The sequence below is a fragment of the Aphelocoma coerulescens genome, chromosome 13 (assembly GCF_041296385.1).
Source record: "Aphelocoma coerulescens isolate FSJ_1873_10779 chromosome 13, UR_Acoe_1.0, whole genome shotgun sequence".
Taxonomy (NCBI): domain Eukaryota; kingdom Metazoa; phylum Chordata; class Aves; order Passeriformes; family Corvidae; genus Aphelocoma; species Aphelocoma coerulescens.
In genome coordinates, this window is record NC_091027.1 from 11,369,468 (window position 1) to 11,384,553 (window position 15,086).

At 49.8% G+C, this 15,086-nt stretch overlaps 1 protein-coding gene across 3 annotated transcripts in view; it reads right to left on the reverse strand.

The window, feature by feature from the left end:
• Window positions 1-15,086, reverse strand: part of SEPTIN8 (septin 8) — a 43,984-nt gene that overhangs the window by 6,503 nt on the left and 22,395 nt on the right. For 2 of the 3 annotated variants that reach the window (XM_069028534.1, XM_069028535.1), the window contains exons 5-9: window positions 4,495-4,656; window positions 2,948-3,044; window positions 2,444-2,612; window positions 2,057-2,189; window positions 1,192-1,382 (exon numbers count right to left, since the gene is read on the reverse strand). In XM_069028534.1, the coding sequence (XP_068884635.1) occupies window positions 1,192-1,382; window positions 2,057-2,189; window positions 2,444-2,612; window positions 2,948-3,044; window positions 4,495-4,656 (752 nt within the window). Of the gene's footprint in view, window positions 1-1,187; window positions 1,383-2,056; window positions 2,190-2,443; window positions 2,613-2,947; window positions 3,045-4,494; window positions 4,657-15,086 lie in introns of those variants that run through there. The other variant, XM_069028536.1, reaches the window with a different exon arrangement.

Here is a 15,086-nt window from a genome sequence, read left to right on the forward strand (position 1 = left end):
GAAGCTGCAGCATTTCTTGGCCCATGCTCACAGTTCATCCCTGACACCAGCATCCCTTGCACAAGTTACCATTGTGCTCACCTTCCCCAAAGCAGTCCTGGGCCCAAGAATGCCCTAGGATTCAGCTCCTAATTCAGATTAAACCCTATTTTCAGCAAGGTATTTTACAAGCCATTTGGACTCTGTGTGTGAGGTGGGCTATGCCCCAGAGAATGTCGAGCAGTCTGCACAAGGGAGTGCTTTGGTTTAAGCACCAATACATTTACATTCCAAAGAAATACTCAAATAATCTACCCCATTATCTTCCACAGGAAGAAACAGATTTTTAGGATGTCAGTACACAGAATGAGCTCCTCTGGTGCTGCAGTGCACAGCAGGGAAATGACAGACCACAAGATCCCATCGGCAGTGTGAAGCTGAATGCTGTGCTGTCAAGCACAAACTCGGGTGTTGCTACTCTTCATGGTCTTTTTTTCTTGCCATCATTAAGAGGCTTGCCACCAGCCTGCTCTGGGTTAGACAGAATGCAGTTCTGACTCTTGAGCTCCTTCATGCAAGGGGAAGTAACAAAAAATGCCACAATAGCAGAATTACCAGTTTGCATGACAGTGCTCCTTATTTTGCTCTCTAGCCACTGTTCCTCAGAGACTGTCTTGAACTGGAAGTAGAATAACCCCCCAATTTGGGGTGTTAAAAACACAGGTGACAAAACTTCTTTGTCCCATTCCTGGTCTATCATTGCACAGTCAGGTGGCTGAAACAGCAATATTTACATACGCTTGCTCCTGGTGGCTTCAGCAATGTCAATTAATGTGCAGCAAGTTAAGATAACTCTGCCTTTAGAGGAAAAGAATTTTCTTGTAATTAGAACTGTGCCTTGGAGCCCCATTTCACAACCTGAGTTGGCTGTCACAGTGGCAAGAGTGAATCCCATGGGACCATCAGCCTTTAGAGAATGGCCCCAAATTGCAAATCCCTCCCACCTGCAGCTGCCCAGGCTTCTCTGGACAGTGCTCAGGCACAGGAGGGGCTCATCTCTCCTCTGCTTTAAGCAAAGAATCAGAAGGATGGGAATTAGGATTCCAAAATCCCCTTTTCTGTATGCTCTCTGAACAACTGACCAAACATTAAAGCATCTGAGCAGACTCTCAGCTTTCCAGTGGCAGAGGAGGAAGACTCCAGTTCACTTACTTTTTCTTGTCTTTGTCCTTCTTCAGTGGCTGCTGTGAGGTAGCCTGCAAGGATTGGGACTGCAAGGTTTCCACTGCGACTTTCCGCCTGTTGAAGGCGTTCATCTCTTCCTCCAGCTCCCTCCTCTTCTCCTCCACCTTCCTTTTCTCTTCCTGGTGTATCCTTTTTAAGTGCTCAAACTTCTCATGGAGCTGGTAGGAGACAGACCGTCTGAGCTCCTTTGGGCTGTACTAACCTTGCCCCAAGAGCCCTGTCACACCTCCCACACAAATCCCCACCACAGGGACCAATGTAGCAGAATACAGCACCCAGTAACCACCAAAAGCAGGGAAGACACAATAAATTCAGCTCTGCCTGAGACCACACAGCAAACCAGAGGCAGCGTGAACCCTGGAGATAAGCACAGGGGATTTTGGCTCAGCCTGAAGCACTGCACAGGGGGTGGGGATATCACAGGATCTTTTCCTCCTCACTAGTTTTGAGGATGGTCCATTTAATTCCTCTGCAGTCACAGCTGCTGCTTGAGGCCTCACACTGGAGACTCCATTGAACTCACTTTGGGAACTCCAGCCCAGCTGCCCCCTTTACTCTGCTGTCCAGTAAGCCTCAAGAGTGAAGCCTGGCATGGATGCTCACCTAAACCTCCTGCCACTGCCTTTCACTCCCCAGAGAGCAGCCATATTTCCACACGGCACAGGACAGGGAAGACTAATTTCTGAGGCACCTAAACCAGTGATGTGTTTGTGCTTTGGCTGCTGAGGTTTCCTACACAGCTGCATGTGCTTTCCAGGATTCATGCATTGTCCAGACCCAGATTCCCTGCTAGGTGTAGTTTGGGTTCCTCACAGGTTTTTGGCACACCCACCTCTCTCTCCTTCTCCTTCAGCTCTGCCTCTGTCTCCTTGACTTTGTTAACAAACATTTGTCTCATTTCTTCCTCTTTCCTCTGGAGCTCACCCAAGAACTCCTTCCTTTTGGTCTCGTATGTTTCTTGGAGGCTGGGGAAGAAAGCAAATGAAATACAGACTCTCTGGACACCGATGAGTTAGTGATGGGGAAATGCATGCCTGTCTGTGTTGTTTAAAGACAAACAGACAGGGAAGGGATCATCCAAATCAACTGCAAAGTTCAAACCCAGTGCTGGTATTTTCCAGCCCAGCACTGTAGATTTCACCTACAAACCTCCCACTTTTTGGGGCTGTCAGCACCAAACTCTCACTCTAAATCGATGCTAGATGTGAAGGCCACTCACCTGAAGGGCTGGCTGTCTGGATCTGTGTCCTTGAAACCCATCTCCTCCAGTTTGCACCTCCGGTAGAGCTCATAGTGGCGGGTGTGGGTCTGCTCCCGCAGATCCTCCATGTTGACCCGAATCAGCATTTCCCGCAGCTTCACAAAGTCACAGTGACTTTCATTCTCCACTAATAGAAGTGAAGGGACAAGTCAGCAAACTGCAGGTGTGGTGGGGGACAAGGGCACATATGATTGACTCCAGGTACTTGCATCCTCAAGAGCCTGCTGCCCTGCTCAGGGCACAACACAACCCCTTGGATGCACGGATTCCTGTTGACCTTCCCACCTGCTGGTAGGAATAGGAATTCAAAGGAAAGACAAAAGGCTGCAGGGGACACGCCTGCACTGCTTATCACAGGGCACCTTCATGCAGAGGTGCTGGTGGAGGGCAGAGCTGCACAGGTGCCAGGGTATGTCTGAGCACACACAGGGAGGGGTTTGGGGTGGGCTTGCAGCACCTCACCTTGCACCACTCCCCATGGGTACTGCCGAGCTCGCACCAGCTTGTTCCCAACTTTCACCTCCTCTGTGCTGCCAACCACAGCAAAGGGCAGATGAGCCTGAAACAGAGCCAAGGGCAGGGACTCAGTGCATGGGGTAACCCCTCAGAGATCAGCCTGACCCTTAAATCCCCCTCACCCAGGCACAGGAGCTGCTTCCATGAGTCCCCCCTCTGAACCTACCAATCTCTGATACTTGGAGGAATGTCTACTACGAACAGGGATATTACTACAGAGAGTGGTGTCAGGCCACAGCATTGCTTACCAGCAATGCTGTCTGGGCTGCACCAGCTGGAGAATATTGTAGGAACACCACGGTCATTACTACTCTCCTCTATCCCTTTGTCAGGCTATTCCTGCATGCACCAGGAGCGGGGCACTCCCTGCCTTCCCAAAAGCACTGGCAGGGATATCCACAAACAAGCCCTGGCACAGCAGTGAGTGTGTGGGCACTGCAAGGGACATGTGCAGGATACAACGTGCTCGCTGCTCTCCAAGTCTGCAAAGCATCAGGCACAGGGAGGAAACAGGACACCCTCCTCGGGATTGCACAGAAGGAGCCACAGACTGGGTGCTTCAGTAGGGTGTGGCTGACAAAATCCTTCACATTTAAATATAAATGGATCCAGAAGTATGGAACTTGTAGAGAAGTGGCTAATTGTATTTTCATTGGAGGAAGGAAGGAAAAAAAAAGCCAAGCAAGCATGACTCCTGTTTTTCTCCCGAATACACACAGCTTGCAATTATTTAAGTAAGAGTGAATCCTCCAGATTTTTCATGATTTCAGCAAAAAAGAACTATTAAGTGAAAACACATATCTAGTTGACCCAGAAACCAACTGGTAACTGAATTTTTAAAAAATGGTGGGGGGGAAGGGTGAAAGAAAAGACAAAGCATTTAATCAGAAACAGCTATGTGGGAAAATGTTCATTTTGATGAAAAAGCTACCTTTGATTTATAAAATTGACATGGAAACATTTCAGTTGTTTCTACTGCCATAGCTGCACTCTGATTTGGGAGACAAGAAGCTTGAAAGTGTTTTTGCATGTGCTTCAGCCAGGTCTGAATTTGATCTTTGAATTTCAAAAAAGACAAAATAGAGATTAACAATTTTTCTTCTTTACTTTAAATTGGGTTTTCTCTGCTCAGCCTCCTTAAGTCACAAGGCTAATGTAAATCTTAACTGTCTCATTTTTATTCAAAGTTTCTTCTTCCACAAATGCAAAGTAGTCTAAGAACAGACAGAATTAATTTTGAAGAAAGTATTTTTCAAAACTTCAGTAAGTTCTAGAGCTAAGTTTCTCCAGAGAGCCCCCAGACTAAACATGAGCCACATTGTAATTAATTCTGTATGCAACAGCTTTTGGTATATCCGAGACTCACAGTTCAACTTTCCAACAGATTCAGTGTCTGGACATTCCCAATGAAATTCGCCCTTCAAATGCATTTTTGTGCAGCAATTTAATTTGTCACAACTTTTGGCAGCGATGGAACTGGCAGCGTTACCCACATTCATCACAGAGTTGATCTCAGCCACTGCCTCGTCGTCCGTGGGGAACTGATAGATCTGCACTCCATTGCTGACCAGCTCGCTCATGATCTTGATCTTGAACTTGTGCAGCTCGCTCTTGGAGATGGTGTCTGCTTTGGCAATAATCGGGATGATGTTCACCTAGAGCAGAAGGGGGAATAGGACAAACACCCAGGTGAGCAGCAACTGGGTGAGCAGCTGTGTCGAGCCCGGGGGTGACCTGGATCCTACTCCCCGGCTGTTTTACATTTCCTAAAATCACCTCAGAGCTCTGTTTACACAGGAGCTGCAGCCCAGCTCAGCTGAACACTAGAGGGAAGAGTTTTCCAGGACTTGGCTACAAGACTAGAGAACAACCAAACACCCTGCGCTAAGTACACAAGGAGCAGATCAAAGCCCCTGCTCTCACCTATGTACTCTGTTACACACGTCGATGGAGGCAGACACAATGTAGCCGTCACATCCAAGCTGTTGCCCATCCACCCTGTGTGGATGCGACCTGGCTGTGCTGAGAGGATGTTTTTTACAAGACAAGCGCAAGGATGAAACGCTGCATTTGAGCTGATGTGAAGCCTTCCCATGCACAAGCAGAAAGAGCAGGGACCCCTCAGATGCTCTGACAGCAGCTGCTGATCCTCTCTGAGGACTCCCTGAGCCTCTTGGTGAGGACCACAACTTGGGTGTGCTGTGCGGATTATACGGAGCACCGGGGAAAGGTGCAGGGTGCCATACAGCAGACAGATTTGTTTTCATGCTGTTCTTTCTCAGCTTTGGTTTCACATCAGCCAGCAGTCACTATACCCCACACAACTTCATCCACCCAGGCTTCAAAGCCACCCACAAGCTACACAGTGGGGAGGTCTCCCTGTGCCCAGTACCCAGCCAGATCAAAAGTAAACAAGGGCCACATCCCACATCCATCAGGAGCAATGTGGATCACTATGGCCTCATGTTTGAGAGCTACAGTGGGGCTGGATCTATCACAGGAACCTGTGCTAGATAATGCTGCTGTGCCCAGAAAAGCCAAGTGTGATACTGCAAACCACTGCCTAAACAAACAGCAGAACTCATCTGTCTGAACAGCAGCCAAATTCATAGCAGTGAAACACAAGAATTTAGACAAATAATGGGAAAGTCTGATTGGCCATCTAACATTTCCCAACAGCCAACGCTTTTTGGCCTACAGAGCTGAAATTCATAGCGACCAGTTGGTCTCCAGTGGGTGCCCATTAAAATAAATGGCTTTGCTTTCCCAGTACAAGTTCTTTGCAGCTCAGTGTTTTTTCCATACTTCTTGGGTTCCCCCCGTGCCACTGCTCCCCCTCCCCTGTCTCTGTTTAGTGGTTTAGTACTCACTAAGCACAAGAGCATTTACTCACTCCAAATGAAAATAGTCTGAATTTGCTCATTGCAAATGTATCTGAGAGAATAAATTCCTCTTTTTCTCAGCCACTGACCTGGCCTCTTTTACCAAGGACCACAACCCCCCACAGAACAAGGCCTGCTGCTCACTCCACTGCTCAGCAGGTCCATATCCTCCTTACAAAAGTAAAAGGGCCATGACCACAGCTGGGTGTCTCCCTGACCTGCTAAGAGCTGAGGTGGCTTGGATTCACCATCTCCCACAGAAAAAAGGTCAGCTCAGGGCTCACATCCCTTTTCAATTGGCCCAAGCAAATTTCCCCTTCTTTTTCTAAGGGGCACCAGTTCAGCCCCGCTTACAGCGGGGCAGGAGCTGCAAAGCCTGGAGCAGCAGAGGAGACAGACTCTCTGGTCACCTGTGGTCTCAGCACTACTCAAAGAAAGCACAAACCAAGGCTGATTCGAGTGCCCTCAACCAGATTTCTTGTTGTCTTGGGACTCACTTGTATTTTGAAAAGGCAACTCAGTGAACACTTGCTGACAGAGTTCACAACCCAAAGGGGTTTTACAAGTTGTGTTTCCAATAATCAATAGCCACATCAATACTGGGGAGGCATGGATATGGCATTTGGGTGTAGTCCCAAGTCTAAAATGGGTTCGTTTCCTCACAATACAGAGAAAGGATGGAACAGTTTGGAAACAAGAAACCAATGAGACATGAGATGCTACTGAACTGCATGTCTAATCCCACCTCCCCACAGCCACCTCCATGCAAAGGCCAAGTCTGTGGCACAGAGATTAGTGACTGCTATACATCTAGCTAGAGAAGAGAAGTCACTTCTTCTCCTGAACAGGTTTTAAAACCCCAATAAAAAGGAAGGAATGCCAGAACTACGTGAGGGTTCTCTGTCCACTCTTTTTACACAAACAATGTTGAGGTTGGGTTGAAGGCAAAACCCTAGAGCAACATTCTTGTATCTCATGGTGGAAGAACAGTATTCTCTATTTAAAGATCTCATAATAAAATCACGCAGTTGACTACTGGCATGTCACCCCACTGAATGTGACAGGGGTGCAGTGTCCCCTTGCCTGTCAGTCCATGTGCTGGAGGGCTTTGCTGGAGCTGGAATTATGACCAGAGGAAGTCTGTGCTTCAGACAGGGCAGGGAACTCCCATGCACACACACAAAATGTACCTCTTTCTCAAGTCTTTCTGATCAGAGTTGCTTCTCATCTCCAAAAATAAAACTTATGAGAACTTGTTATTTGGTACAAAATAATTTTGCTGATGCAATAAGACTGCAGGTGCTTCTGCCCTGCGAAATATAGCTGGATTTTTCCCCATCTCCAAACTGTTCATGAACGCAAGTTGCAGTGAAGCCAACAGGCAAATCCTATTTTGGAAGCCAAAGACCTGAGGCACAGGCTGCCTGAAGCATTCCCACCTGCCTGGGATGCGTCATCTCTCAGAGGGCAGGCAATTAGCCACAGCTCAAAACAGCACATGCTGACTGAAAACCACCCAGGGACAAGCATGGAGCTCCAGGATGCTCATGGCTGCACACACTGTGCGACCACTTCCCATGACAGGGCTGTGTTTTAAATCAATAAATCACCTTCTCATCTGATACAAATGCACTATTATTTATCTCCTCCTGTTCCCAGGTGTCCTGGGTTGAAGTGTATTCTATTACCATCCTCATGAGCAGTGGAAAGCAGGTGGGGCAGTGTTTCCTTGCCTCCTCCCCCCAGACTATCTTGCTGTTAATGGCCCATCATTGTCCTGCCGCATGACTCAGAGATAACTCCCTCCGGACTATCTTCTGTTAATGAGCCTAATCAACACTTGGCCTCATGACTCATTACCCTATTTTGAGATGCTCCACCCAGAGGGAGGAACCAAGCATCCATCGTGGATATAACCTGGGACTCTGAGCACCAGAGATACTCTCTCCACTGGATTTCCAGAGGACAGAAGCTACACAGCCACCACTGGACTTTCTGAGGAAGAGCAGACCCTTTCTACTACAGGATCACCACTTCAGAGGACTGCTACCACCACCCTGCCTAAGAGGGACTCAGGCTGTATCTTGACTCTGTCAGTGTTTTCTTTTACTTTCTTTTCCTTTTCTTTAATTTCCATTAAATTGTTATTCTGTCTTGGTGCCTCCCACTGGTTTCTTTTCAAACTAGCACACCAGGTTAAACCCAGTGGAAAGCCTACACCTGTCAGGCCCTATGTGCTTCACGCTGGCAGCCTGCCAGCCAAATTCCATCTACCTACAACCACTTCTGAAGATGCTTCTGCTCTCTGGCTCTAACTAAATACCCCAGGCAGCAGCTGGCCATGAGCTCAGCCAAACAGATAATTGTCTTACAGTACAGTGGAAGATTTTGTTTACAAAACAGCTTTACCCAGAAGGGATTTCATAAACTTCACACTAAAAGCAAGATTGGTTATTGAAATTGTCACAGAGAGTCCAAAGCCTACCCAGGACCACACATCAAGCCACTGTTGGGCTAAAGCAAAGATGGAACTGAGCCAGGGTCCTATAAATTCCCTGTTAAACCAGTCCTGGAGGCTGAGCCAGCAGAGCACAGAGCAAAGCATTGCCTCTGATGTACCTTCCATCTCCACAGGCTCCATTCTTCAACTGTAAAACCAGGGCCACCAGCCACACAAAACTCTCCAAGAGGAATGGCAGGTTCAAGTGTGCTCACACAGCAGTAGACGTGAGTCAGTGCACATCACCTCTGCTCAGTAACCACTTGCTGCTCCCGTCTGGAGAGGGCAGAACTGCCTGGGCTTTGCTGACGCTCCACTCTGCCCACACACCAGCCCCCAGCACAAATGCTTGATTTGTCCTGGGAAAGGGGCACAGCACTGCCATGCACAAACCCTCAAGGTGTGCCTGGAAAGCACCCCAATGTCCTGGGATGACACCAGTGCAGAAACACAACATATATCCCTGATGTCCCGAAAATATCAATTGGCTCCACTTGCATATTCATTTCCATGTGCCCACTTGTGTGAGGCCACCACAGCATGAAATCCAGGATGTTCTCATGCCGTGGGCAAGAAGGGGGATGAGAACAATGGGATAAAATTACTCCAGAGACCACTATTTAAGTGGAAGTTTGGAAATATAAAAAGTTTGCCTGCACACAAAGTTTTCATCTGTCCAGAAGTACAAAGGATTTATTTTGGTACTACACATGGACCACATTAAAGGCAACCAGAGGGAGATGTAAAAATTTGGGAATGAGAAGGAAGGGAGAGAAATGCTTTGTGGGACCACCACCACCAAGGGGAATCGTGCAAAATCTTCCCTCCAAAAATATTTCTGGGAACATGTAATGCTGGCACTGTACCAAGAGACAGAAGTTTATTAAGGGAAGGTTTTCAGATTCCTGATGAAGTCAGTGAAACAGCCACTACAGATACAAACAGCCCACTGCAACGGGAAGCCAGTGCCTGCTCTGGACTGGGGGCAAGGAAAAGCAGGCCCTGAGCCCTAGTTGGTGAGGGCAAGCAGCAGGGACTGCACAATGGGAACTCAACCCACCAGGAAAGTCCAACAGACCTGCACGTGAACAACAGCCAGAGAAGAGAATGCTCCCTCAGTGTAATCCAAGGGATCACCAGGTCCTGCAGGATCCCACCTGCCATGCCTGTCCCTCTGTAGACTGATCAGCATCTGCCACATGAAAGGAACTACCCTGCTGCTAAAACACTGCTCTGAAAGATAGGAAATTATTGAGAAGAAGAGATTCTGCTGCCATTAGTGACCTTTGAAGCCTCCTGCAGCTCCCTGGAAGACAGCTGGAACACCCAAAACTATGTCAGAAACTTGCTCTGAGCTGCAGGAATATCAGCAAGTAGTTGGTTAGGTAACACCCTGCCCCCTAAGGCAGAATAGCCTATGCACAAAGAAACAACCCCAGTAGACCCTGTCATTACCCACTTTTAGGATTCCTATGACCTTGAGAATTCCTCACCATATCTACACTTTAAGATACTGTGATCGCCTATCCAGATCACCTGGCACTGCCAGCAGTAACAGCTCACACACTCCCTGTGCACCAGCACACACAACCAACGCTTCTCCTCAGCCCTTGTCTCCTCAGCACTGACAACCCCTTTAGGACATCTACAGGGGTGTTGGGGTTTTAGTTTTGTCCTAGTTTTTTTCTGTTAGAGGAATTTTCTCCCATATGCATGTTGCTAGGGGACAAATGACTATACTTAAGAAAGACAAAGCAGCCCGTTTTGGGGGGTGGGGTGGGCCTGGCTACTCTTTGTTTCACCTGGGCGTGTTGGGAGTTTCACTCTCAGCGTCTGGAGAGAGAAGCCGCGGAGAGAAGAGCTGCTGGTTCCCGTTTTCGGCGTCTTTCCTTTCTGCTGGAAACAACACCGGGATCCCAAGACTGCCTTCCCTGCCCTGCTGGAGGCTGGGGCTGGGGCCGCCCTGCACCGCTGCTGTTTCGAGCCTTCGCTACGCTGTAGCCGTGCTCACCCTGCCTGCTTGGAGCCCCAGGGGGTTCCCCTTTTGGATACATCTCATCTGCCACCCGGGATTTGTGTTTGTGCCTGCCGCTCCAGCCTGCCATTCCAGCCTGCGGTTCCGGGAGTCCAGGACTGGCTGACCAGCCGGGATTTGTGAAGTTTTTTTTTTGTTCCATCCTTCCCCGGGATCCCAGGGCACCAAAGCAGCCGCGTGCTCCCCGAGCTCGCTCCGGAGCGCCCCCTGCAGCCGCGGGGGAACCATCGCACCCGCCCTGCTCACCAGGAGCCGCCAGCGATCCCTGTCGGCTGCGAGCGGAACTGCACCTGAGGGGAAATAGCCTGACAGCCGAGAAGGCTGGGACTGGGTTTGTGTTTGCTGTTACTGTCATAGTTGTTGTTGTTTTGTTCGACTGGTTATCTATCTATCTATCTATCTATCTATATAGTAAAGAACTGTTATTCCTATTTCCCACATCTTTGCCTAAAGACCCTTGATTTCAAAATCATAATAACTCAGAGGGAAAGGGGTTACATCTGCCACTTCAAGGGGGGCTTCTGCCTTCCTTAGCAGACACCTGTCTTTCAAACCGAGACAGATCTTGGTGCCCAACCGTGGGGCCTGAGGGCATTAAGAGAGAGAGGTGAAAAAGGAATAACAGTTCCTGGATAACTTAATTTGGTGTGTTGGATATAGGAACCTTGGTAGGCAGCACTATGTGGTCTACTTTGCCCTGGTTCGGGTGGCATGTGGCCGTGGCTATATTCTTCCCCTTTGCAGCTCCTTACTTGAATATGGGTCCTCTCACTAAGGCTACCATTGCTGTTATCCAGCTTGTGCTATGGGCCGAGAAGGTGAGGAATTCATGGGTTTTTAACTTCCTCTGGAATGTGGGCACGTGGATAAATGGCTATCACACACTGAGCGCATGTTTTTGGGGTTATGTTAACAATGGTACCTTCTGTGAGGAAATGACACCAGGGGAAGTTTTCCCCCAACCCCTCAACCAGTTCTTTGGACCCACCCCATCAATTTTCGAAGGGTTTAGATTCCCTCTGAATACTAACCACCTGCTGCTGGTAGGCCTACTCTATTTAGCATTCAAGGATAAGTTGAGATTGGCTTGGATAACTACCCAGACACCAGCCCCAGAGACTAGAGATCCTGCCCCAGAGCCTGATCCTGCCCCAGAACCTGACATGGCCCCAGAGAGTAAAGTTCCTACCCCAGAGCCTGATCCTGCCCCGGAACCTGACACGGCTCCAGACACTAGAGATCCTACCCCAGAGCCTGATTCAGCCCCAGAGCCTGACACAGCCCCAGACACTAGAGACCCTCCCCCACAGCCAGATACCGCCCAACAGCCCACCTCAGAAATGGACTACCCGAAATGGGTGGGGGTACTGGCGAAAGGGATGCAGGAGATGGGCCAGGTGCACCAGGGGATATGCCAATTGCTAAGGGAATACACCTCCTCAGCTAGTGAAAAAACCTCTCCCTGCCCCAAAGAGGGTGAGTCCGATGGTGCAGCAGTGGAACCCATGGATGTTACAACCGCCCAGGTTTCAGCTGAACCCCAAGGACAAGTACAGCCAGCAGCAGTCGCCCCTGTGCAAAGGAGGAAGTGTAAGACCAAATCAGTACGACCAGTTAATGATGATGGGGAACCAGGGCCCTCACAACCAGCAGGAGAGCCAGAGCCAGAAATCATCATTGAGTCCCTGTCGTACGACAGTCTCCGTGGTATGCGAGACGACATTGTGCGAAGGGGGCGTGAGCCTTATACCACCTGGCTGCTTCGGGTTTGGGACCTTATGGGCACAAGTGTGCAACTGGATAGTGGTGAGGCAAGGTATCTGGGATCGTTGACCCAGGACCCAGGTGTGAACCAGGTATTTGTGAGGGAGCCAGGACCCCTTTCTCTCTGGGAGCGGCTCTTAATGAGTGTGAGAGAAAGGTTCATTCACAAAGAAAGAATGCAAGAGTACCATCATAGAATGCAGTGGAAGACACTTGAGGAAGGGATCCAACAGCTAAGAGAGGTGGCAGTATTAGAGGTACTCTTTGGGAGGGATGGACAGCACGGTAATGACCCCGATAAGGTCCGGTGCACAGGACAGATGATGTGGAACCTGGCAAGACTAGGGCCATCGCAATACACCACCTTCATTGCAACCATTGATGCTGACAATAACCGAGAAACAGTGGGCTCTGTTGCCAACAAACTCAGGAATTATGACAGTATGGTCAATAGCCCGCTGAAAACTCATGTCTCTGCTGTGGTCCAGGACCTCAAAGAGGAGATAAAGGAGATAAGGGAGGAGATGAGGAAGGTCAGTGTGGCACCAGTGCGAGTCACAGGCCCCCAGGTCAGAGCCCGTCGTCCCCCTGCGAGAGAGAGAGGGTACACCCCACGAGCTGAGCTGTGGTTTTTCCTGTGTGAGCATGGGGAAGACATGAGAAGGTGGGATGGGAAACCCACCTCTGTCCTGGCAGCGCGGGTGCGTGAACTCAAGGAGGGAGGCACTAACCGAGGGGGTTCCACTAAGGTGAAAGTAGCCTCAGCCTCCCGTGACCGAGCTGCCAGGTATTACAGAAGGGAGGATGATATGTCGGATCCCCTTGAAGGTACCTCTAGCATGTATGCCCAGGGAAAGAATGATAACCAGGGCTAGAGGGGCCCTGCCTCTAGCCAGGAAGAGGCACGGGAGAACCGCGTTTTCTGGACGGTGTGGATTTGATGGCCTGGCACATCAGAGCCACAAAAATACGATGCATTGGTTGATACTGGGGCACAGTGTACTTTAATGCCATCGGGACATGTGGGGGCAGAACCTGTATCCATCGCTGGGGTGACCGGGGGATCACAGCAGTTGACCCTTTTGGAAGCTGAGGTGAGCCTGACTGGGAAGGAGTGGCAAAAGCATCCGATTGTGACCGGCCCAGAGGCCCCGTGTATTCTGGGCATAGATTTCCTCCGGAATGGCTATTACAAAGACCCAAAGGGACTCAGGTGGGCATTTGGGATTGCTGCTGTGGAGGCAGAGGGCATTAGGCAATTGAATACCCTGTCTGGACTATCAGAGGATCCTTCTGCAGTTGGGCTCCTGAAAGTGGAAGAGCAACGAGTGCCAATTGCCACCTCGACAGTGCACCGCCGGCAGTATCGGACGAATCGAGATGCTGTGATTCCCATCCACAAGATGATTCATGAGCTGGAGAGCCAAGGGGTGGTCAGCAAGACCCACTCACCCTTCAACAGCCCCATTTGGCCTGTGCGCAAGTCTGATGGGGAATGGAGATTGACTGTGGACTATCGTGGCTTGAATGAAGTGACTCCACCACTGAGCGCTGCTGTGCCGGACATGTTGGAGCTCCAGTATGAGCTGGAGTCCAAAGCAGCGAAGTGGTATGCTACTATTGACATTGCTAATGCATTTTTCTCCATTCCTCTGGCAGCAGAGTGCAGGCCTCAGTTTGCTTTCACCTGGAGGGGTGTGCAGTACACCTGGAACCGACTGCCCCAGGGGTGGAAGCACAGTCCCACCATCTGCCATGGACTGATCCAGGCTGCACTGGAAAAGGGTGAGGCTCCAGAACATCTGCAGTACATTGATGACATCACTGTGTGGGGGAACACCGCAACAGAAGTGTTTGAGAAGGGAGAGAGAATAATCCAAATTCTCCTGGAAGCTGGTTTCGCCATCAAGAAGAGCAAAGTCAAGGGACCTGCCCGAGAGATCCAGTTCCTGGGAGTAAAGTGGCAAGATGGACGACGTCAGATTCCCACTGAGGTCATCAATAAGATCACTGCGATGTCTCCACTGACCAATAAGAAGGAAACACAAGCTTTCCTAGGTGCCATAGGTTTCTGGAGGATGCACATTCCTGAGTACAGCCAGATCGTGAGCCCTCTCTACCTGGTTACCCGCAAGAAGAACAATTTCCACTGGGGCCCAGAACAGCAGCAAGCCTTTGCCCAGATCAAGCAGGAAATCGCTCACGCCGTAGCCCTTGGCCCAGTCAGGACAGGACCAGAGGTGAAGAATGTGCTCTACTCTGCAGCCGGGAACAATGGTCTGTCCTGGAGCCTCTGGCAGAAGGTGCCTGGTGAGACTCGGGGCCGACCACTAGGATTCTGGAGCCGAAGTTACAGAGGGTCTGAAGCCAACTACACTCCCACAGAGAAAGAAATCTTGGCAGCTTATGAAGGAGTCCAAGCTGCCTCAGAGGTAATCGGCACAGAGGCACAACTCCTCCTGGCACCCCGACTACCGGTGCTGGGGTGGATGTTCAAAGGAAAGGTTCCCTCCACGCATCACGCCACCGATGCTACTTGGAGCAAATGGATCGCCCTCATCACGCAGCGCGCCCGAATTGGAAACCCAAGTCGCCCTGGGATCTTGGAAATAATTACGAACTGGCCAGAAGGTGAGACTTTTGGGTTATCTTCTGAAGAAGAAGAGGAGCAGGTGATGCGTGCCGAAGAAGCCCCACCGTATAACGAGCTACCAGAGAGTGAAAGACAATATGCCCTCTTCACTGATGGTTCCTGCCGAATTGTAGGTGCTAGCCGGAAATGGAAAGCTGCTGTATGGAGCCCCACACGACAAGTTGCACAGGCTACGGAAGGAGAAGGTGGATCGAGCCAATTTGCTGAGCTAAAAGCCGTTCAATTAGCTACGGACATAGCTGAAAGAGAGA